Raw genomic sequence first — 17,418 nt, forward strand, 5'->3', positions numbered from 1 at the left:
TCTCTCTCCTTCTCTGTCTGTTCTCTTAAGTCTTCTTTGTCCTCTTCTGTTTCAATCTTCCTTCTACTCTGCCTGTCTGTCTGTCTGTCTGTCTGTTTGCTTCAGTTTTCTTTCTCCTCCTATTTGTCTATCTGTCTGTCTGTCTGTCTGTTTGTTTCAGTTTTCTTTCTCCTCCTTCTACTATTTGTCTATCTGTCTGTCTGTCTGTCTGATTGTTTCAGTCTTCTTTCTCCTCCTATTTGTCTGTCTATCTGTCTGTCTGTCTGTTCGCTTCAGTCTTCTTTCTCCTCCTATTTGTCTATCTGTCTGTCTGTCTGATTGTTTCAGTCTTCTTTCTCCTCCTGTTTGTTTGTCTGTCTGTCTGTTTGCTTCAGTTTTTTTCCCCCTAGTTCTATTTGTCTATCTGTCTGTCTGTCTGATTGTTTCAGTCTTCTTTCTCCTCCTATTTGTCTATCTATCTGTCTGTCTGTCTGTCTGTCTGTTCGTTTCAGTCTTGTGTCGGGTGTCCCCAAAAAAGTGTACCGCTTTTTGACAAGCATTTTCTCAGTGATAGAGAAACCGAATTCATTGAAAATTTTCACACAGTAACCTTAGGGTATCATCAACAAGTCTGCAAAATATCTAAATTATGCGAATATTGTCAAATTCAAAACAGCATGTCAAAAAATCCAGTATCAGAGCTGTGCAATGTGATCTTCAACATGTTCATGTTCTGCCAGGTGTTGGCATCTGTCAGTCAGTGTCAGTCTAAAAATACCCTGTCTAGGTGTCAGGCCTATTGATCTTTTTTTTTAAATTTTTTTTTTTATTGTCGTCTGTATCCAGAATCAGTTCTGTCCAAAGTTTCCACCCGATATGTGTGCGCTCGCGCGTGTGGATTGTGGGGTGAGGGAGGGAAAATAGAGAGAGAGAGAGAGAGAGAGAGGGGGGGGGGGGAGGGAACATACGGTTACTGTGCGACTAGCCCTGATTGTTGTTGCTGCTGCTGCTTTCAATTTTTGCTACCAGTTACGCGAAAAGATGTGAATCCGAAGAATAAACACAAGCGCTACTGCTAACAGTACTACTGCTACTACTACCACTACCACTACTACTACTACTACTACCGGTACAGCTGCTGGTGATGATTGAATGAATGAATGAATAAACGAGTCGATGAATGAATGAATGAACGAGTCAATGAATGGATGATGATGAATGATAATGATGAGGCCCAGCTTTTGACACACAATGTACCGACAAAGCTGGGTGAATTGTGTGAACCAGTTCTTAAGTGTGACGCCCGAAAGAATGACCCTTCACAGACTTGAGGGAAAAAGATGAAGAAGGGAAGAAGAAACCACGGCACTTTAACCTGCATAAAAAACAAAAACAACAACAACAAAAAAACAAACAAAAAACCGTTCCTTGGTGATGTTCTGAAGTGGTGACCTCAATTTCAGTATTCAGCTTCATGCTCTCCCTGTGTGCTGTTTGCTGAATGATACGTGACACACTGACTGTACCACCACCGCAAAGGCCACGTACTTTTTAACCTACGTGCCTGAGGAATTGGTTCTATCTGACGGGCGCAATAGCCAAGTGGTTAAAGCGTTGGACTGTCAATCTGAGGGTCCCGGGTTCGAATCACGGTGACGGCGCCTGGTGGGTGAAGGGTGGAGATTTTTTATGATCTCCCAGGTCAACATATGTGCAGACCTGCTAGTGCCTGAACCCCCTTCGTGTGTATATGCAAGCAGAAGATCAAATACGCACGTTAAAGATCCCGTAATCCATGTCAGCGTCCGGTGGGTTATGGAAACAAGAACATACCCAGCATGCACACCCCCGAAAACGGCGGGGTAAAAACGGTCATACACGTAAAAGCCCACTCGTGTGCATACGAGTGAACGTGGGAGTTGCAGCCTACGAACGAAGAAGAAGAAGGTTCTATCTTATCAGTGGTAACTCGACATCTCCATAGAGCATACTTTCGAAGCGACCTCCTAAAAGAACTATTATCTACGAGCATAGGAGGAAAGTGTCATTCGGGCGTCAACTTAAGAACTGGTTCATTACGATTCAACCAGCTTTATCGGTACTGCGTGTGTCAAAGCGTAGATCTCTTCAATTTTTTATTCCTGGTCGGACTATTCTGCATTGTTGTCTTTCAGTCTGCGCATCATCATCATTCATCATGATCTATTCATTCGCTCATTCGTTCGTTCATTCATTCATTCACTCATTCATTCATCATCAGCAGTTGCACCGATAGAAGTGGTAGTATTGTTAGCAGTAGCCCTTGTGTTCATTCTTCAGATTCACATCTTTTCACGTTACTGATAGCAGAACTGAAATCAGCAACAGCAACAACCACCAAGCGTAGTCGTACAGTAACCATTAAATTTTGTTCTCTCTCTCTCTCTCTCTCTCTCTCTCTCTCTCTCTCTCTCTCTTTCCCATATCCAACTTTCCCACCTCTTCTCTATCTCTTCCACTTCTTCTCACTCTCATTTTCCCTCCCCCACTCAGGGTCTACAGGGTAGGTATGAGTAATTGCGAACGATCCAGTCGAAGAGACCAGCTCAACGTATGTACTGTAAAAATATTATGTCGTACGACAGTCAAATGTAGTTCTTTTGTTTTGGAAGGCTTTCTCCAACTGGTTGCACCAGAAAAAGTTCGTACGCTCCTTCTTTTTAACGTTTTGTCGACGTTTGAAATAGCAAGGGTGCCTGAGAGTAAATGCGAACTGGCAAGTGCAATTGCGAACGATGGCTTTGGGTACATGTAGACAATTTAAACAGAAGCAGGTCTTTAACTCAATAGACATAAATGTTATTGGAACATCCCACTAAACTGTAGTATTGTTGGTTTTGATCACATATGCACACAAGCAGACATTTAGATACACACAACCCACACCGCACACAAACACTCTTTTGGGAGTGCTCAGTAACTGCACAGCATCGTTCGCAAATTGACTCACTTCAAAATAGCCCATGGTCTAATTGCAAACGTCAGTATTTTGCAGATTCCTGTCAAGAATGACGTTCTGATCTGTCACCAATATGCTTTCTTAAATTCTCCCAGCACTGGTAATGCGCATTCAACATATCCGATCAAATAAACTATTTTAAACTGTGTCAAAGTTCAAGCCGTACAACTTGCTGCCGTTGATTTTAGGATTTTGAGAGTGCGTTTGTAACCTTGGTCGGCAGTGGTGCGCGAAGAGAAGAAATAGCGCGGGAATAGCCGGAAATAGCTGATGTTTGACTGGTTCTTTGAAATGGATATCCATCATGGTAATAGGAAAAGGTCGAAGCAGGCGTTAAATTTTGAAATGCAACCGTTAAGAACGCTTCGAAGCGGGGCGGTATATGAATCGTTCGCAATTACACGCTGTTCGCAATTACCCATACCTACCCTATATATACAAATATATATATCGGGGCCATCCGTATTTTAATTTTCTTTACACGTTACTGAAGAAAATATTTCATGATGTATTTTTTTGTGTCACAGAAGTTAAATAACATTGAATCATTTTGATTGTGCTATGTAATATGCACAGCCAAGACTAATAGTTGTGTTCAGTCTCAAGAGAAGAATTAGTTTCCCCATGGTGGTGGTAGGAAGCAAGGTGGCTGAATGGTTAAGACGCTCGTCTGCCGGTACAGAGTCCGTGAGGGTCTGGGTTCGAATCCTACTCTCGCCCTTTCTTCCCAAGTGTGACTGGAAAATCGAAATGAGCAACTCGTTCGGATGAGACGATGAAACCGAGGTCCCGTGTGCAGTACGCACTTGGCTCACTGAAAAAGAACCCATGGCAACGGTAGTGTTGTCCTCTGGCAAAATTCTGTAGAAGAAATCCCTCTGATTTGTACACAAATACATATATGCACTGATGCAAACAAAGCCTGACTAAGCGCGTTGGGTTATGCTCCAGGTCAGGCATCCGCCTAGCAGATGTGGTGTAGCGTATATGGATTTGCCCGAACGCAATGACGCCTCCCTGAGAAACTGAAACTCATTTTCAGGTTGTGCTATGTCAGATGTACAGCCAAGAAATATTTCAATATTGTTCTTTCTCAAGAGAACTAGTAGCTTCCCGCATGGGGGGTGGCTTTTCAATTCTAGGGCGTGGATATGTGACATCCAAGGCGCAGCCACAGGCAAGTTAGCGGGTAGGACTGTGGCCATCAAAGACAACACAGCGGTGGCCGGGGTACCCATGCGCTGCGGTACCACCCTCCTCGATCACTACGTGCCGGAGTTCGATGCCACCGTGGTTTCGCGTATCCTGGACGCAGGTGTGTGTGAGTGTGTGTGTGTGTGTGTGTGTGTGTGTGTGTGTGTGTGTGTGCGTGCGTGCGTTCGTGCGTGCGTGTGTGTGTGTGTGTGTGTGTGTGTGTGTGTCCAGTATGCTCATGTTTTGTTCGTTGTTTTTTGATAAAAAAGGAAGTTGTTATGATGATGATGATGATGATGATTGTTGTTGTTGTTGTTGTTATCATTATTATTCAGTGTTTCTCTCGTTCGTTTCGTGTAGCAGGGATAGGGTTTTATTTGTTTTGTTTTGCTTTGATTTTGTTTTTTTCGTTTCGTTTTGTTTTCGATTTTTTTTTTCCACCTTCATTCCAGTCTTCAAATGTGTGTATGTAAGTGTAAGCCGAGTGTTACTAGGTCAAATGTGTGCAGGTAAAGGTATTAAACAGTACGGTGCTTGTGTGTGAAGAGGCAATATTGTATCGTCTGGTGAATCTACTTAATCACAGGCAGTATGGCATAATCAGTTGTGTTGGTCGTTATGAAATGTTTGACTGTTCGATGTGTGTATATGAAAAAAAAGTAGTATCATGTCTGTAATGTTGATACCAGTATGATGCGTACAGATGAAGTACGATGCGCGCAATATATGAAGGTAGTCTGGAAAAAGCAGTCGGTAAGAAAGGAAGAGACGAAAGAAACAAAGAGGAAAAGGGCCAGAAACAAACAGGAAGAGGCCTAAAAACAAAGAGGAAGAGGCCTAGAAACAAAGTGGAAGAGGGACAGAAACAAAGAGGAAGAGGGACAGAAACAAACAGGAAGAGGGCCAGAAACAAAAAGGAAAAGGCCTAGAAACAAAGAGGAAGAGGGACAGAAACAAAGAGGAAGAGGGCCAGAAACAAAGAGGAAGAGGGCCAGAAACAAAGAGGAAGAGGGACAGAAACAAAGAGGAAGAGGGCCAGAAACAAAGAGGAAGAGGGCCAGAAACAAAGAGGAAGAGGGACAGTAACAAAGAAGAAAAGAGCCAGAAACACAGAGAAAGAGGAAGAGGGACAGAAACAAAGAGGAAAAGGGCCAGAAACAAAGAGGAAGAGGGCCAGAAACAAAGAGATCGACAGAAAAGGAGAACTTTAAGGCAAGGGTACCATCTATACTGAAAGTGCACCGGCATCCCTACAGGGACGGGAGGGGGATGGGGGAAGAAAAAAATGATGAAGACGAAGAAGACATAAAGGCTAATGACTGTATAAAGATAGTCTGTCGTGTGTACGTAAAAGTAGCATTCGTCTCTGTGGTGTGTGTGTGTGTGTGTACTAATGTATGTGTAAGAGGGGAGGGTGTGTGTGTGTGTGTGTGTGTGTGTGTGAGGGGGGGTTAGGGGTGGGGGACGGGGGCGTGAGTTGGGAGAGGTGTGTGTTGCATCGTTTTTGAAATCGTGTTTTGAGTGAGTTTTTGTGTGTTAAGATTTTTGAAAAATTATACTCCTGTGTCTTATTCATATCGCATGAGTTGCTAAATGCTCTTTGAGCCGCCGTAGGGTTAGCGCTACATAAATGCGCATTTAAAAAAAAATCATTATTATTATTATTATTGTTGTTGTTGATGATGATGTTATTGTTCTTGCTTTGACAAAACTTGGCATGACGTGTGCTCAGCATACTTTTGATTTACCAGCCCTCTCATGAATAAATTTTTCATGTTTTAAAGTTTGAATACAGCTGTAAGCTTGTCGCTGGCTCTTTGTTTCACATGATTATGGTTTTGTTTTTCGTACTTCATGAGTTCTGATCAAAGCTTTGTTTTTTTTGTTTTTGTTGATTTTTTGTTTTTTGTTTCGTTTTGTTTTGAAACTGACGTGTATGCGCAGGGGGCAGAATTGTAGGGAAGGCAGGAGTAGAGGCCCTTTGTATGACCGGAAGCAGTATCACCAGTGCAGACGGCCCAGTCACTCACCCTCTGGATAAGACTCGTGTTGTTGGAGGCTCCAGCAGCGGTTGTGGCGTTCTGGTCTGTGAGCGATAATGAGAATGATATGATGATGATGATGTGTTGTAATGATGATGATGATGATGATGATGTTGGTGATGATGAATGTAATGGTGATGATGGTGATGGTGATGGTGGTGGTGATAATGATGTTGGTGGTGGTGATGATGATGGTGGTGGTGGTGGTGGTGATAGTGATGGTGATGATGGTGGTGGTGATGATGATGATGGTGGTAGTAATGGTGATGATGATGGTGATGGTGGTGGTGATAATGATGGTGATAATGATGATGGTGGTGATGGTGATGGCGGTGATGGTGATGACGATGATGGTGATGATGATGATGGTGGTGGTGGTGATGAAAACAGCTATAAAAATAAGCACCACCACCGCCACCATCATTATCATCATCATCATCATAATCATCATCTTCTTCTTTATTCTCTTCTTCTTCTTATAAAAGGTGTCATCATCTCACGATGTCGGCTTACCCCCCACCCTCAAGCCCCAATCCCACCCCCTCACACACACCAACTTAGCGTTTCAATATAAAGCTGACTGGCTGAAATTCAAGTTGTAATGGTCTCCCCCTGTCTCGGAACACAATGGACGGCACCTGTTGGTGTCACAGCATTTGCGATAGCTGAACAGTCCTCGATACTTGGACATTTTCAGGATAATGATGTAGATGTTCAATATTCATGCTGTGTCAACAGGGGCTGAAAAGCCCCCCCAAATATTGACATTTTCAGGATTATTATGCAGGTGATGAATATTCATGCGGTGTTGTTGGTGGCTGAAAAGTCCCCCGAAATATTGCCATTTTCAGGATCAGTGGCTGAACAGTCTTTGACACAGTGAAACTTTCAATATCGTAATGTAGATGATGAATATTCATGCGGTGTCGACAAGGGGCTGAGCAGTCCTTGATACATTGAAACTCTTCATAATTTAGATGATGAATATTCATGTGGTGTTGTTGGTGGCTGATCAGTCCTTGGTACACTGAAACTTTCAATATCGTAATGTAGATGATGAATATTCATGTGGTGTCGTCAAGGGGCTGAAGAGTCCTCGATACATTGGCATTTTCAGGATCATAATTTTGATGATGAATATTCATGCGGTGTTTGCTGGTGGCTGAAGAGCCCTCGATACATTGATGACATTTTCAGAATTATAATTTAGATAATGAATATTCATGCGGTGTTAGCGGTGACTAAACAGTCCTCGATAATTGATATTTTCAGGATAATAATTTAGGTGATGAATATTCAGTATCATAATGAAGATGATAAATATTCATGTGGTGTTGTTGGTGGCTGAACAGCTCACGATACATTGACATTTTCAGGATCATAATTTAGACGATGAATATTCATGCGGTGTTAACGGTGGCTAAACAGTCCTCGATACATTAATATTTTCAGGATCATAATCTAGGTGATGAATATTCAGTTTCGTAATAAAGATGATAAATATTCATGTGGTGTTGTTGGTGGCTGAACATTCCTCGATACATTGACATTTTCAGGATCATAATTTAGACGATGAATATTCATGCAGTGTTGTCTGTGGCTAAACAGTCCTCGATACATTGATATTTTCAGGATCATGATTTAGGTGATGAATATTCAGTTTCGTAATAAAGATGATAAATATTCATGTGGTGTTGTTGGTGGCTGAACAGCTCTCGATACATTGACATTTTCAGGATCATAATATAGACGATGAGTATTCATGCGGTTGTAACGGTGGCTAAACAGTCCTCGATACATTAATATTTTCAGGATCATAATCTAGGTGATGAATATTCAGTTTCGTAATAAAGATGATAAATATTCATGTGGTGTTGTTGGTGGCTGAACATTCCTCGATACATTGACATTTTCAGGATCATAATTTAGACGATGAATATTCATGCAGTGTTGTCTGTGGCTAAACAGTCCTCGATACATTGATATTTTCAGGATCATGATTTAGGTGATGAATATTCAGTATCGTAATGAAGATGATAAATATTCATGTGGTGTTGTCAAGTACCTGAACAGTCCTCGATACATTGACATTTTCAGGATCCTAATGTAGATGAGTAATATTCATGCAGTGTCGTCAAGTGGCTGAACAGTCCTCTTATCGATACATTGACATTTTCAGAATCGTGATTTAGATGATGAATATTTTTTTACGCTGTTTGTTTGTGGCTGAACAGTCCTGGATATATTTGACAATTCCAGATCATAATATTGAAGATTAAATATTCATGCGGGGTAAAAATGTTTATAAACCCGATCAAGAAATGTGTTGAATATTTTGACGGTTGTCTGTACGGGTGAAATAACCACATGTCGTTAGCATTTTTGTTTTTACTTGACTGTCTTTTGTGTATGTGTGTGAGTGAGTGAGTGAGTGAGTGTGTGTGTGTGTGTGTGTGTGTGTGTGTGTGTGTGTGTTGTGAAACGATGTGTGTTTTTTTCTTTTCTTCCCCCCCCCCCTATTTCTAGCATTAGTGCACACTTTAAGATATATACAAATGAGACATTTTGAGTGGCATGAATATCCAATCTCATATTTGATGACGTATAAACATGATATGTCTATATGTACACTTACTTACATTTGTATTGCCTTGAATACTTTACATGTGTCATTATATTTTACTTTCATTGTTGTGTTTTCATCCGTTTCGACATTTTCCCCCTTTCTTTTACACGTATTTGTGTCAGTTGTCTATGTCATAAAAATGGAAATTAAAAACACGTTTTAAACAAATATTCATGCGGTGTTGTTAGTGGCTGGACAGTCCTCGATATATTTGACATTTCCAGATCATAATGTTGAAGATTGAATATTCATGCGGTGTCGTCACCAGGTGGCTTCCGGTCACGTGGACATGGCGGTTGGCGGGGACCAGGGCGGGTCCATCCGCATCCCGGCCAGTTTCACGGGGATCGTGGGTTTGAAACCCACCTGGGGCCTGGTGCCCTACACAGGGGCGGCCCACGTGGAGCCCTCGGTGGACCACCTGGGCCCCATGGCCAAGACTGTGGCTGACTGCGCCCTGATGCTTGAGGTCGGTTCCTTTGTTTTAGGCTAGTTCAGTAGTTACCGAAGATTATGTATGATATATATGTCTGTCTCTCTATCTAACTATATATATATATATATATATATATATATATATATATATATATATATATATATACAGAGAGAGAGAGAGAGATGTGCCTTTAAAGAGAGTCAAAGAGACAGAGACAGACAGACAGACAGACAGAGAGATGTGTGTGTGTGTGTGTGTGTGTCTTTAAAAAGAGAGAGAGAGAGAGAGAGAGCAGAGACAGAGATGTGGAGAGAGAGAGAGAGAGAGAGAGAGGTAGCTGAAGCGGTGTGTCACTGGGGGTGTGTGACAGGTCATCGCTGGCTATGATGACGGCAGGGACCCACGGCAGTGTCCCAACCTCACTGTCCCGGAGTACTCCAAACTGGTCAGCCTGCCTGTCCTGTCTGCTTCTGTCTGTCTGTCTGTCTGTCTATCTGTGTGCCTGTATGTCTGCTCTCTGTCTGCCTGTCTGCTTGTGTCTGCCTGTCTGCTCTCTGTCTGTCTCTCTGCTTGTGTCTGTCTGTCTGCTTGTGTCTGCCTGTCTGTCTGCTTGTGTCTGTCTGCTTGTGTCTGTCTGTCTGTCTGCTTCTGTCTGTCCGTTTGTCTGTCTGTCTGTCTGCTTCTGTCTGTCTGTTTGTCTGTCTGTCTGCTTCTGTCTGTCTGTCTATCTGTGTGTCTGTATGTTTGCTTCTGTCTGTCTGTTTGCCTGTCTGTCTGTCTGTCCGTATGTGTGCCTGCCGTTCACTCGCTCACTCGTTCTCGCTTGCACTGATGCACATCTCTTCAGTCTTGGCTTCATCACTGATATCACTCCTGCTATCTGTCAGTCACTCTGTCTCTCTGTTTACCACTGTGTGTCAGTCTGTCTGTCTGTCTGTCTCTGTGTGTCTCCTTCTGGGGTACATCAGTGTGAGATCGTTGTAAGGCCACTCACCAGAGGAGACTCGGCACTGCTGTGTTCAGTAGGGTCTGTTCGGATTAAACAACATACACAAGACACCACCTACCCAAGCTGCAATAATCGTTAAGTCGCGGAGCCAGATTGAGAGGACCACCCCCTCCCCCTCACCTCCTTGTAGGGAAGACCACTACTAGGTGTGTCCATCGACAAGTCTCCCATGAATCTGTCGACACTGAGGAAATGTGTTCACAGACATGGAAATGATCATGGTTCTGGGCCCCGTTTCGGCACGGATTCTTGTCCTTTGGAAAAAGGCGCTTTTCTCAGACTGTCCTCACTCCGCCCAGGTGTAACTGGTCTGGGTTGGGGAAGGTTAAAACGACGGAAGGAGAGGATTGGGCCCCGACTTCTTATGCCAAGCCCTAGACACAGTGGATATGAATTCACTGCCGCGATGGCCGTGAAAGGTTATAGGACTTTTAAGCTTGACTTTAACCCATGGAAGTGGAGGGGAAATCTAAACTAAGGTCATCATAATGTAGCCAAGTGCTCAGCTGGCTACTAACCGCAGTTCGACTCACAGCACATGCCGTAAAGCGGACGACAGTTTCACTGCAGTGACGGTGTCCAACCATTGACATGAGGAGGTAACTCCTGTGGCGAAAGGCCATTCATATTCGAATTTGAACCGAAAGCTGTTGCGTATCCGCCGGTCACTTTCCAAGGTGCCGCTATCAAGCACACATTGAGCGTGTCGCACACACAGTCAGCTGTCTAATATTCTTCTGCACTGTCTTATCTTTTCTTCTTCTCTTCTGCTTCTCTACTTTAATATTATAACTATTGTAAAATTAAACAATAGCAAACCCTTTTGTGACTGGCCTGCTATATGCCCCTTGCCTGCGCGCGGATCTTTTCTATCCTTTTACCTTTCATACTCTTTAATTCAGTAATAATCTAAATTCTTTTGTACCGTCCCCTTATATATATATATATATACATACATATATATATATATATATATATATACCACTTCGGGTGAACACGGCTACAAAAGTGGCGTCGCTGACAGGTTATTGATCCATCACAAGATTGATCCAATTTAATTCTTAAATCTTTTATCCAGATTAAACCCAACAATTAATTCAACCTCCTGACCACTCAAAGGTTCATTACAGGTGTTTGACTTAGGATCCAGTGTTTACCAGTGGCCAGGGTTCGAGGCCTTGTATCGGCATGGTGTTGTGTGTCCTGAGGAAAGGCATTTTCTTCCGGTTTTCCGGATCCAGGTGTAAAATGGGCACCTGACTTCGGTTACGGAAACTTAAAACGGCAGAAGGAAAAGATTTGGGCCCTGCCTTCCTATACCGAGCCCTAAACAGATTAAGTATGAAGTCACTGCCCTGATGGTCGTGCATTACATTTTACAGTTCCTACTCTTGTATTCCTCGAGCATTCAGTTGTCAGTGATTCAAATATGGTTGATGCGAATTATACTTGTATATATAATTATATATGTATGTGTGTATATATATACACACACACATATATATATATATATATATATATATATATATGTGTGTGTGTGTGTGTGTGTGTGTGTGTGTGTGTGTGTGTGTGTGTGTAAAAAATAGTGTTTGTGTGTGAAAATAGATGTGTGTGTATATATATATATATATATATATATATATATATATATATATATATATATATACACACATCGTACATATGAAAATAGATGTGTGTGTCCACGTGTGTATACATATGTGTGTATACGTGTGTATATGTGGATGCATGTGTTCGTGTATGCACGTGTTGATGTATATACACATGTGTGTCTGTTTATATGTATGCGTGTGTGTGTGTGTGTGTGTGTGTGTGTGTGTGTGTGTGTGTGTGTGTGCATATTTATAAATGTATATGTATGTTTATGTTTTTTTTTTCCTTTTTACATTTCTTGTGGGTATTGTTGGTTTTTTGTTTTCCTTTCAGAGTGTTTCCGAGATTAAATCCATATTTGATGTTGTTTACTGCCGCTGTGTTATGTGAGCACACCATTAGCTTCGGCCCGTTGCTGCTATAATAATAATGATAATAATAATAATGGTATTTTATATAGCGCTAAATATTGTGCATGGACAAATCAAAGCGCTTTCGCACCAGTCATTCACACGCACCAGTCATTCGCACGCATGCTCAATGTGTTTGCAATGTCCTTTCTTGCTTTTTTGAGATTAAAAAAAAAAAAAAAAAAAAGAATCACGTTGCAACCAAGTAAAGTGTACAGCTAGTCATTGTTTTCTGACAGATCGAGCAAGACATCAGTGGAAAGAAGATCGGGTTGCTGGAGGAAGGGTTTCAGCTGTGTTCAGAGGAGGCGGTCAAAGAGGTGGTCAGGGAGGCTACTGAAGCACTAACACAGGCGGGCTGCATCCTTAGTACGATGTCTGTGCCCTCGCACAAAAACGGTATGTGTGTTGTATTGCAAGGATGGAGTGAGGGGGTGAGAGAGAGGGGGGGAGAGAGGGGAGGGGGAGGGGGAAAGAGAAAGAGAGAGAGAGAGGGGAACAAGAACAAGAACAAAAACTTTAATCTCCAGGCCTCCGGCCCCTAGAAAGAGGTCAAATGTACACAATATGGTGATCACGCAGCGACAACAAAATGTAAAATACATACCTGTAGAACAAAAGTGCTTCTTGTGCATAGTAAATTAATTCTAACTTTCTTCATTGTTGTCACAGAATTCCTGTCGTATCTTCAGGGCATTAAATATATAAACGCAGAGTTTACGATTACTGTACACAGAACCATTCTTCAGCAAGTGGAGAGAGAGAGAGAGAGAGAGAGAGATAGAGAGAGCTCAGAATTCAGAACTCAGATTTTTTTTAAATGTAAGGCCACCGACATGTATACATATGGCGGCACGTGTTGTACACACATATACCATAAAAAACAAACTTGGAGCTGGATGAACAACAAAATTTGATAGAGAGATAGAGAGGTGGGGGTGTGGGGGAGGCTTCGGATACGGATAATGTAATCAATAAAGGCCATAGCCCCACATAATGGGGGTACAGTGAACAAAGCGACCCACAACAATAAAGTCATACTAATAACAACGCCAGTCGGTAAATGATCAACTACAACTGAAGTTTCAAGTTTCAAATTTTAATCATCCTTTCGCTGTGAAATGGGGGATTACGACAAAACAATCATTTCATACCCAAAACAAACATTTCCAAAGAGACAACAATGTCACATATAAGTCGAAAAAACACAAACGTATTTTAACCCCCAAAAATGTATCTAGACAACATTTGCAAATTAGATCAACTTACAGCTAAAATGAATTGTGTGCCTCCTTTGAGCATGATTATTACAACAATTAAAAACCGATTTTGGAGACAGAATTTCGAGGCACAAAGGGAAGGTGTGTGTGCGTTGTTTGTGTTTTTGGGCACGTGCCTGTATTGCTTGTGGTTATACACGTATGTTTTGCCTGTGGGCATGTGCATATTTTGCCTGTGGACATGTACTTGTTTTGCCAGCGAGTAAGTGCATGTTTGTGTTTCTTGGTGAGACAGAGGGGTGAAATGGGGAGGGGGGTGAGAGATGTGAGTGCCAGTTTCTGGAATAGTGCTCACGATTGTTTGTCATGTCCCCTCTTCATGTCTTTGAAACTTGTATTCTAAAAACAGCAGCAAATTTTCAACGAAAAAAAACAACAGCTTCTTCATGCAAGGGTACAGAAATGAAAGCTCAACAAGGCTGGTTAAATATAGCAACCAGTGAGTAAAAAGTCAGGTAAAATCAGGTAAAACTGGGCAGGTAAAAACATGCTGCATGCAAAACAGTTACAGAATTCAGCTCACACTCCACACACTGCCACCCCCTCCCTGCACACCACCATCACTCCCATTCCATTTAAGGGGGCGTGGGGGCAGCTGGAGTAAACGGACAGTGTGTGTGTGTGTGTGTGTGTGTGTGTGTGTGTGTGTTGCACAAGCACACATATGCAGATCTGCATAGATCTGATACATATAATCACACACTGTGTGTGTGTGTGTGTGTGTGTGTGTGTGTGTGTTTTGCACAAGCACACATATGCAGATCTGCATAGATCTGATACATATAATCACACATTGTGTGTGTGTGTGTGTGTGTGTGTGTTTTGCACAAGCACACATATGCAGATATGCATAGATCTGATACATATAATCATACTCCTCTCTCTCTCTCTCTCTCTCTCTCTCTGTGTAAAGTTGGAAGGTGTATACAATGTCAGCTGTGTATTTCTCACATACATGTGGTGTGCAAAATTTTACTGTCATGCTTGTGATCTGTGAGTGTCAAAGACTTCATTACTTTTTGTTTCCTTTGCTGAGGTTTGTGTGTGTGTGTGTGTGTGTGTGTGAGAGAGAGAATAGTAGTTGATTATCCATGTAAACATTGTTGACTATAATTGTCTGTTTTGTGTGTTGATACAGGAGGAGACTTGTTTGTGGCCGCAGTATCATACGCCTCCAATAAATGCATGCTAGAGAGTACGGAGTATAACATGCACATACGCCTGGTTCTCTGTCTGTCTGTCTGTCTGTCTGTCTTTCTATCTCTCTGTCCCTCTCATATCTCGCTGCAGCTGTGTGTCTGCTATATCTGTGTTTCTGTGGGGCAGTTGGATTGCGTGTGTGCGTGTGTGTTCATATATTACTTGATTTTTGACTCACTTGTGTAAACAAAGTGGGTCTATGTTTTAACCCGGTGTTCAGTTGTCTGTGTGTGTGTGTGTGTGTGTGTGTGTGTGTGTGCGCGCGCACGCGCACGCGCGCGTGTATGTGTGCGTGTGTGTGTGTAAACTTTAACATTGACATTTTCTCTGCAAATACTTTGTCAGTTGACACCAAATTAGGCATAAAAATAGGAAAAATTCAGTTCTTTCCAGTCATCTTGTTTAAAACAACATTGCACCTCTGGGGTGGGCACAAAAAATACTAAAATCAATACGACGAGTGGACTTTACAGATCTGTTGGCTGAGCCCTGAAGGTCATGGGCAAAAATCAATTGCGTACACATATTTATACACATTCAAAGCGCGTGCTCTTATTCTTCGCGAACGCGAACGACGCCATTTTGTTTCAAGTTGTTGACCTGCCCGTTCAGTCCTATATTCAATGGACAATACACGATAACATGTGATGGAAAGTTGGAGGAGACCGTTAAATATTTATTCAGAGAAAGATTTGTGAACGCCTCATCACTTACTGTATGCCCCAAACTGCCATAAAAATATCCACAGAATCAGAATTCACAGTTACAAATTGTAAACCATGCGAGTTAATACCCTTGAACTGATCACGATGAAACGAAAAAATTTCCAGTCTTGACTTTTCTCAAAATGAAGTCCTTTTCACTTCTTACGACGTTTAGAAGTACTTGTACTTGGCTCTACATGTTATTAGTTTAACAAAATACTAAATTTTCATATCAACTTTAAAACTATAAAACTAGAATGAACATAAAAGAGAAATTGAATCGACCGTGTCGTACTACATTCCCGACGGGTGTAACTAAACTTGTACATCTATCTAGATCTAGTGAAAACGGCTAAATGTTGCAGTGTGATTGCGGTGATAGCCATTAAAAAGAATTTTTTATTGCCCTTAAAGATTTTTTGAATGCCCAAGATACACCAGAATAATATGATTTAAACAGCGTTCTCATGCGAATACCGCAATTGATTTATCGCCCTTTAAAAAAGTATGTTCAAATGTTACATTTTAGAACGTCAATTAAGGAGCCACGATAGTGTAATGGATAAGGCAGTTTCTTCTCACCCGAACACGCGGGGTTCGAATCTGGTTAGGACTTTTTTTTCTTTTCGTTTTTTTTTTTTTTTTTAAACGCGAAGCTTTATAATAACAAATACAGAACACATTTTAACGATTAGATTTTTTTTTTTTAAAAGTGTATCACAAGTGAGTCTTGAAGGCCTTGCCTCTCTTGTTATTTTTGTGATTCCTGTTGTTTAGTTTTTGTTTGTTGACGTATTTGGTTTGCTTGTAGCAGTATGAGGATACCTGTGTGTGTGTGTGTGTGTGTGTGTGTGTGTGTGTGTGTGTGTGACTCTTTCCCCTCTCTGTCTCCACTTCTCTCATTTTCTCTCTCCATCTGTGTGTGTGTGTGTGTGTGTGTGTGTGTGTGTGTGTGTGTGTGACTCTTTCCCCTCTCTGTCTCCACTTCTCTCATTTTCTCTCTCCTTGTCTTTCTCTTTCTCTCCTTCTCTCCATGCCTCTATCTCTCCTTCTGTCTCTCTCATTCTGTCTCTATCTCTTTCATTTTCTCTCTTTGTTCATACTATCTCTGTTTCAGCTCTTTTCTCCTCGTACCTTTCTTAATCCTTTCCTTTACTCTTCGTATGTCCTTACTGCTTTTTTGGTCTGTATGTCTGTATCCCCTTCTCTCTCTCTCTCTCTCTCTCTCTCTCTCTCTCTCTCTCCCCTGCTTCTTCTCTATATGTCATTTAAGAGGAGAAGCATTATGTATTGATATTTCTTTTATACTGTACAAATACACAGCATTAATACGTTACAAGAACAACGATATTCATGTGCACATTATTACTTGACTTGTGTTTTATTAATGAGTACCACCTTCAAATGAGGCAATGCTCTTCCTTTGAGTAAAGCATCGTTACCTCTCTGCTTCGTACATATAGACAGACAGATAGACACACACACACACACACACACACACACACACACACACACACACACACACACACACACACACACACACACGTTTATCATTGCATGCGTCTTAGATGACCATTTCTTTCTTTCTTCATTATGTTATTCGGTTGTGTCTATCAATCCTTAGGAATTTTTTTACAATAAATTTAAGTCGAGTCGAGTCGACAGCAGATGCCTGACTTTCGCATAAATTCAAAGCCCTAATCAAGCCTTTGAAGCCTACTACCTTAGGTTTGTGTCTGAAAAAAACCCAAAAACAAAAAAAATCAACGTAATTTAGAATAAAATAATAGAATAGAACACAATAGAATATATACGTTTATAACACCAGGGCAATAAAGAATGTTTAAATACAATTTTGAACACTAAAAACAAAAAACAACAACAACAACAAACAAGTAAACACACTAAGCTCTCCACCCGTCCTCCCAG

General features: G+C 41.5%; 1 protein-coding gene across 2 annotated transcripts in view; it reads left to right on the forward strand.

The window, feature by feature from the left end:
* LOC143298148 (amidase-like) overlaps positions 1 to 17,418 on the forward strand; it is a 32,692-nt gene that overhangs the window by 13,008 nt on the left and 2,266 nt on the right. For both annotated transcript variants that reach the window (XM_076610879.1, XM_076610880.1), the window contains exons 4-9: positions 4,120 to 4,292; positions 6,116 to 6,255; positions 9,108 to 9,308; positions 9,646 to 9,720; positions 12,545 to 12,704; positions 14,724 to 14,780. In XM_076610879.1, the coding sequence (XP_076466994.1) occupies positions 4,120 to 4,292; positions 6,116 to 6,255; positions 9,108 to 9,308; positions 9,646 to 9,720; positions 12,545 to 12,704; positions 14,724 to 14,780 (806 nt within the window). The remainder of the gene's footprint in view (positions 1 to 4,119; positions 4,293 to 6,115; positions 6,256 to 9,107; positions 9,309 to 9,645; positions 9,721 to 12,544; positions 12,705 to 14,723; positions 14,781 to 17,418) is intronic.

Source organism: Babylonia areolata, chromosome 23, assembly GCF_041734735.1.
Source record: "Babylonia areolata isolate BAREFJ2019XMU chromosome 23, ASM4173473v1, whole genome shotgun sequence".
In the NCBI taxonomy this organism is placed as follows: Eukaryota; Metazoa; Mollusca; class Gastropoda; order Neogastropoda; family Buccinidae; genus Babylonia; species Babylonia areolata.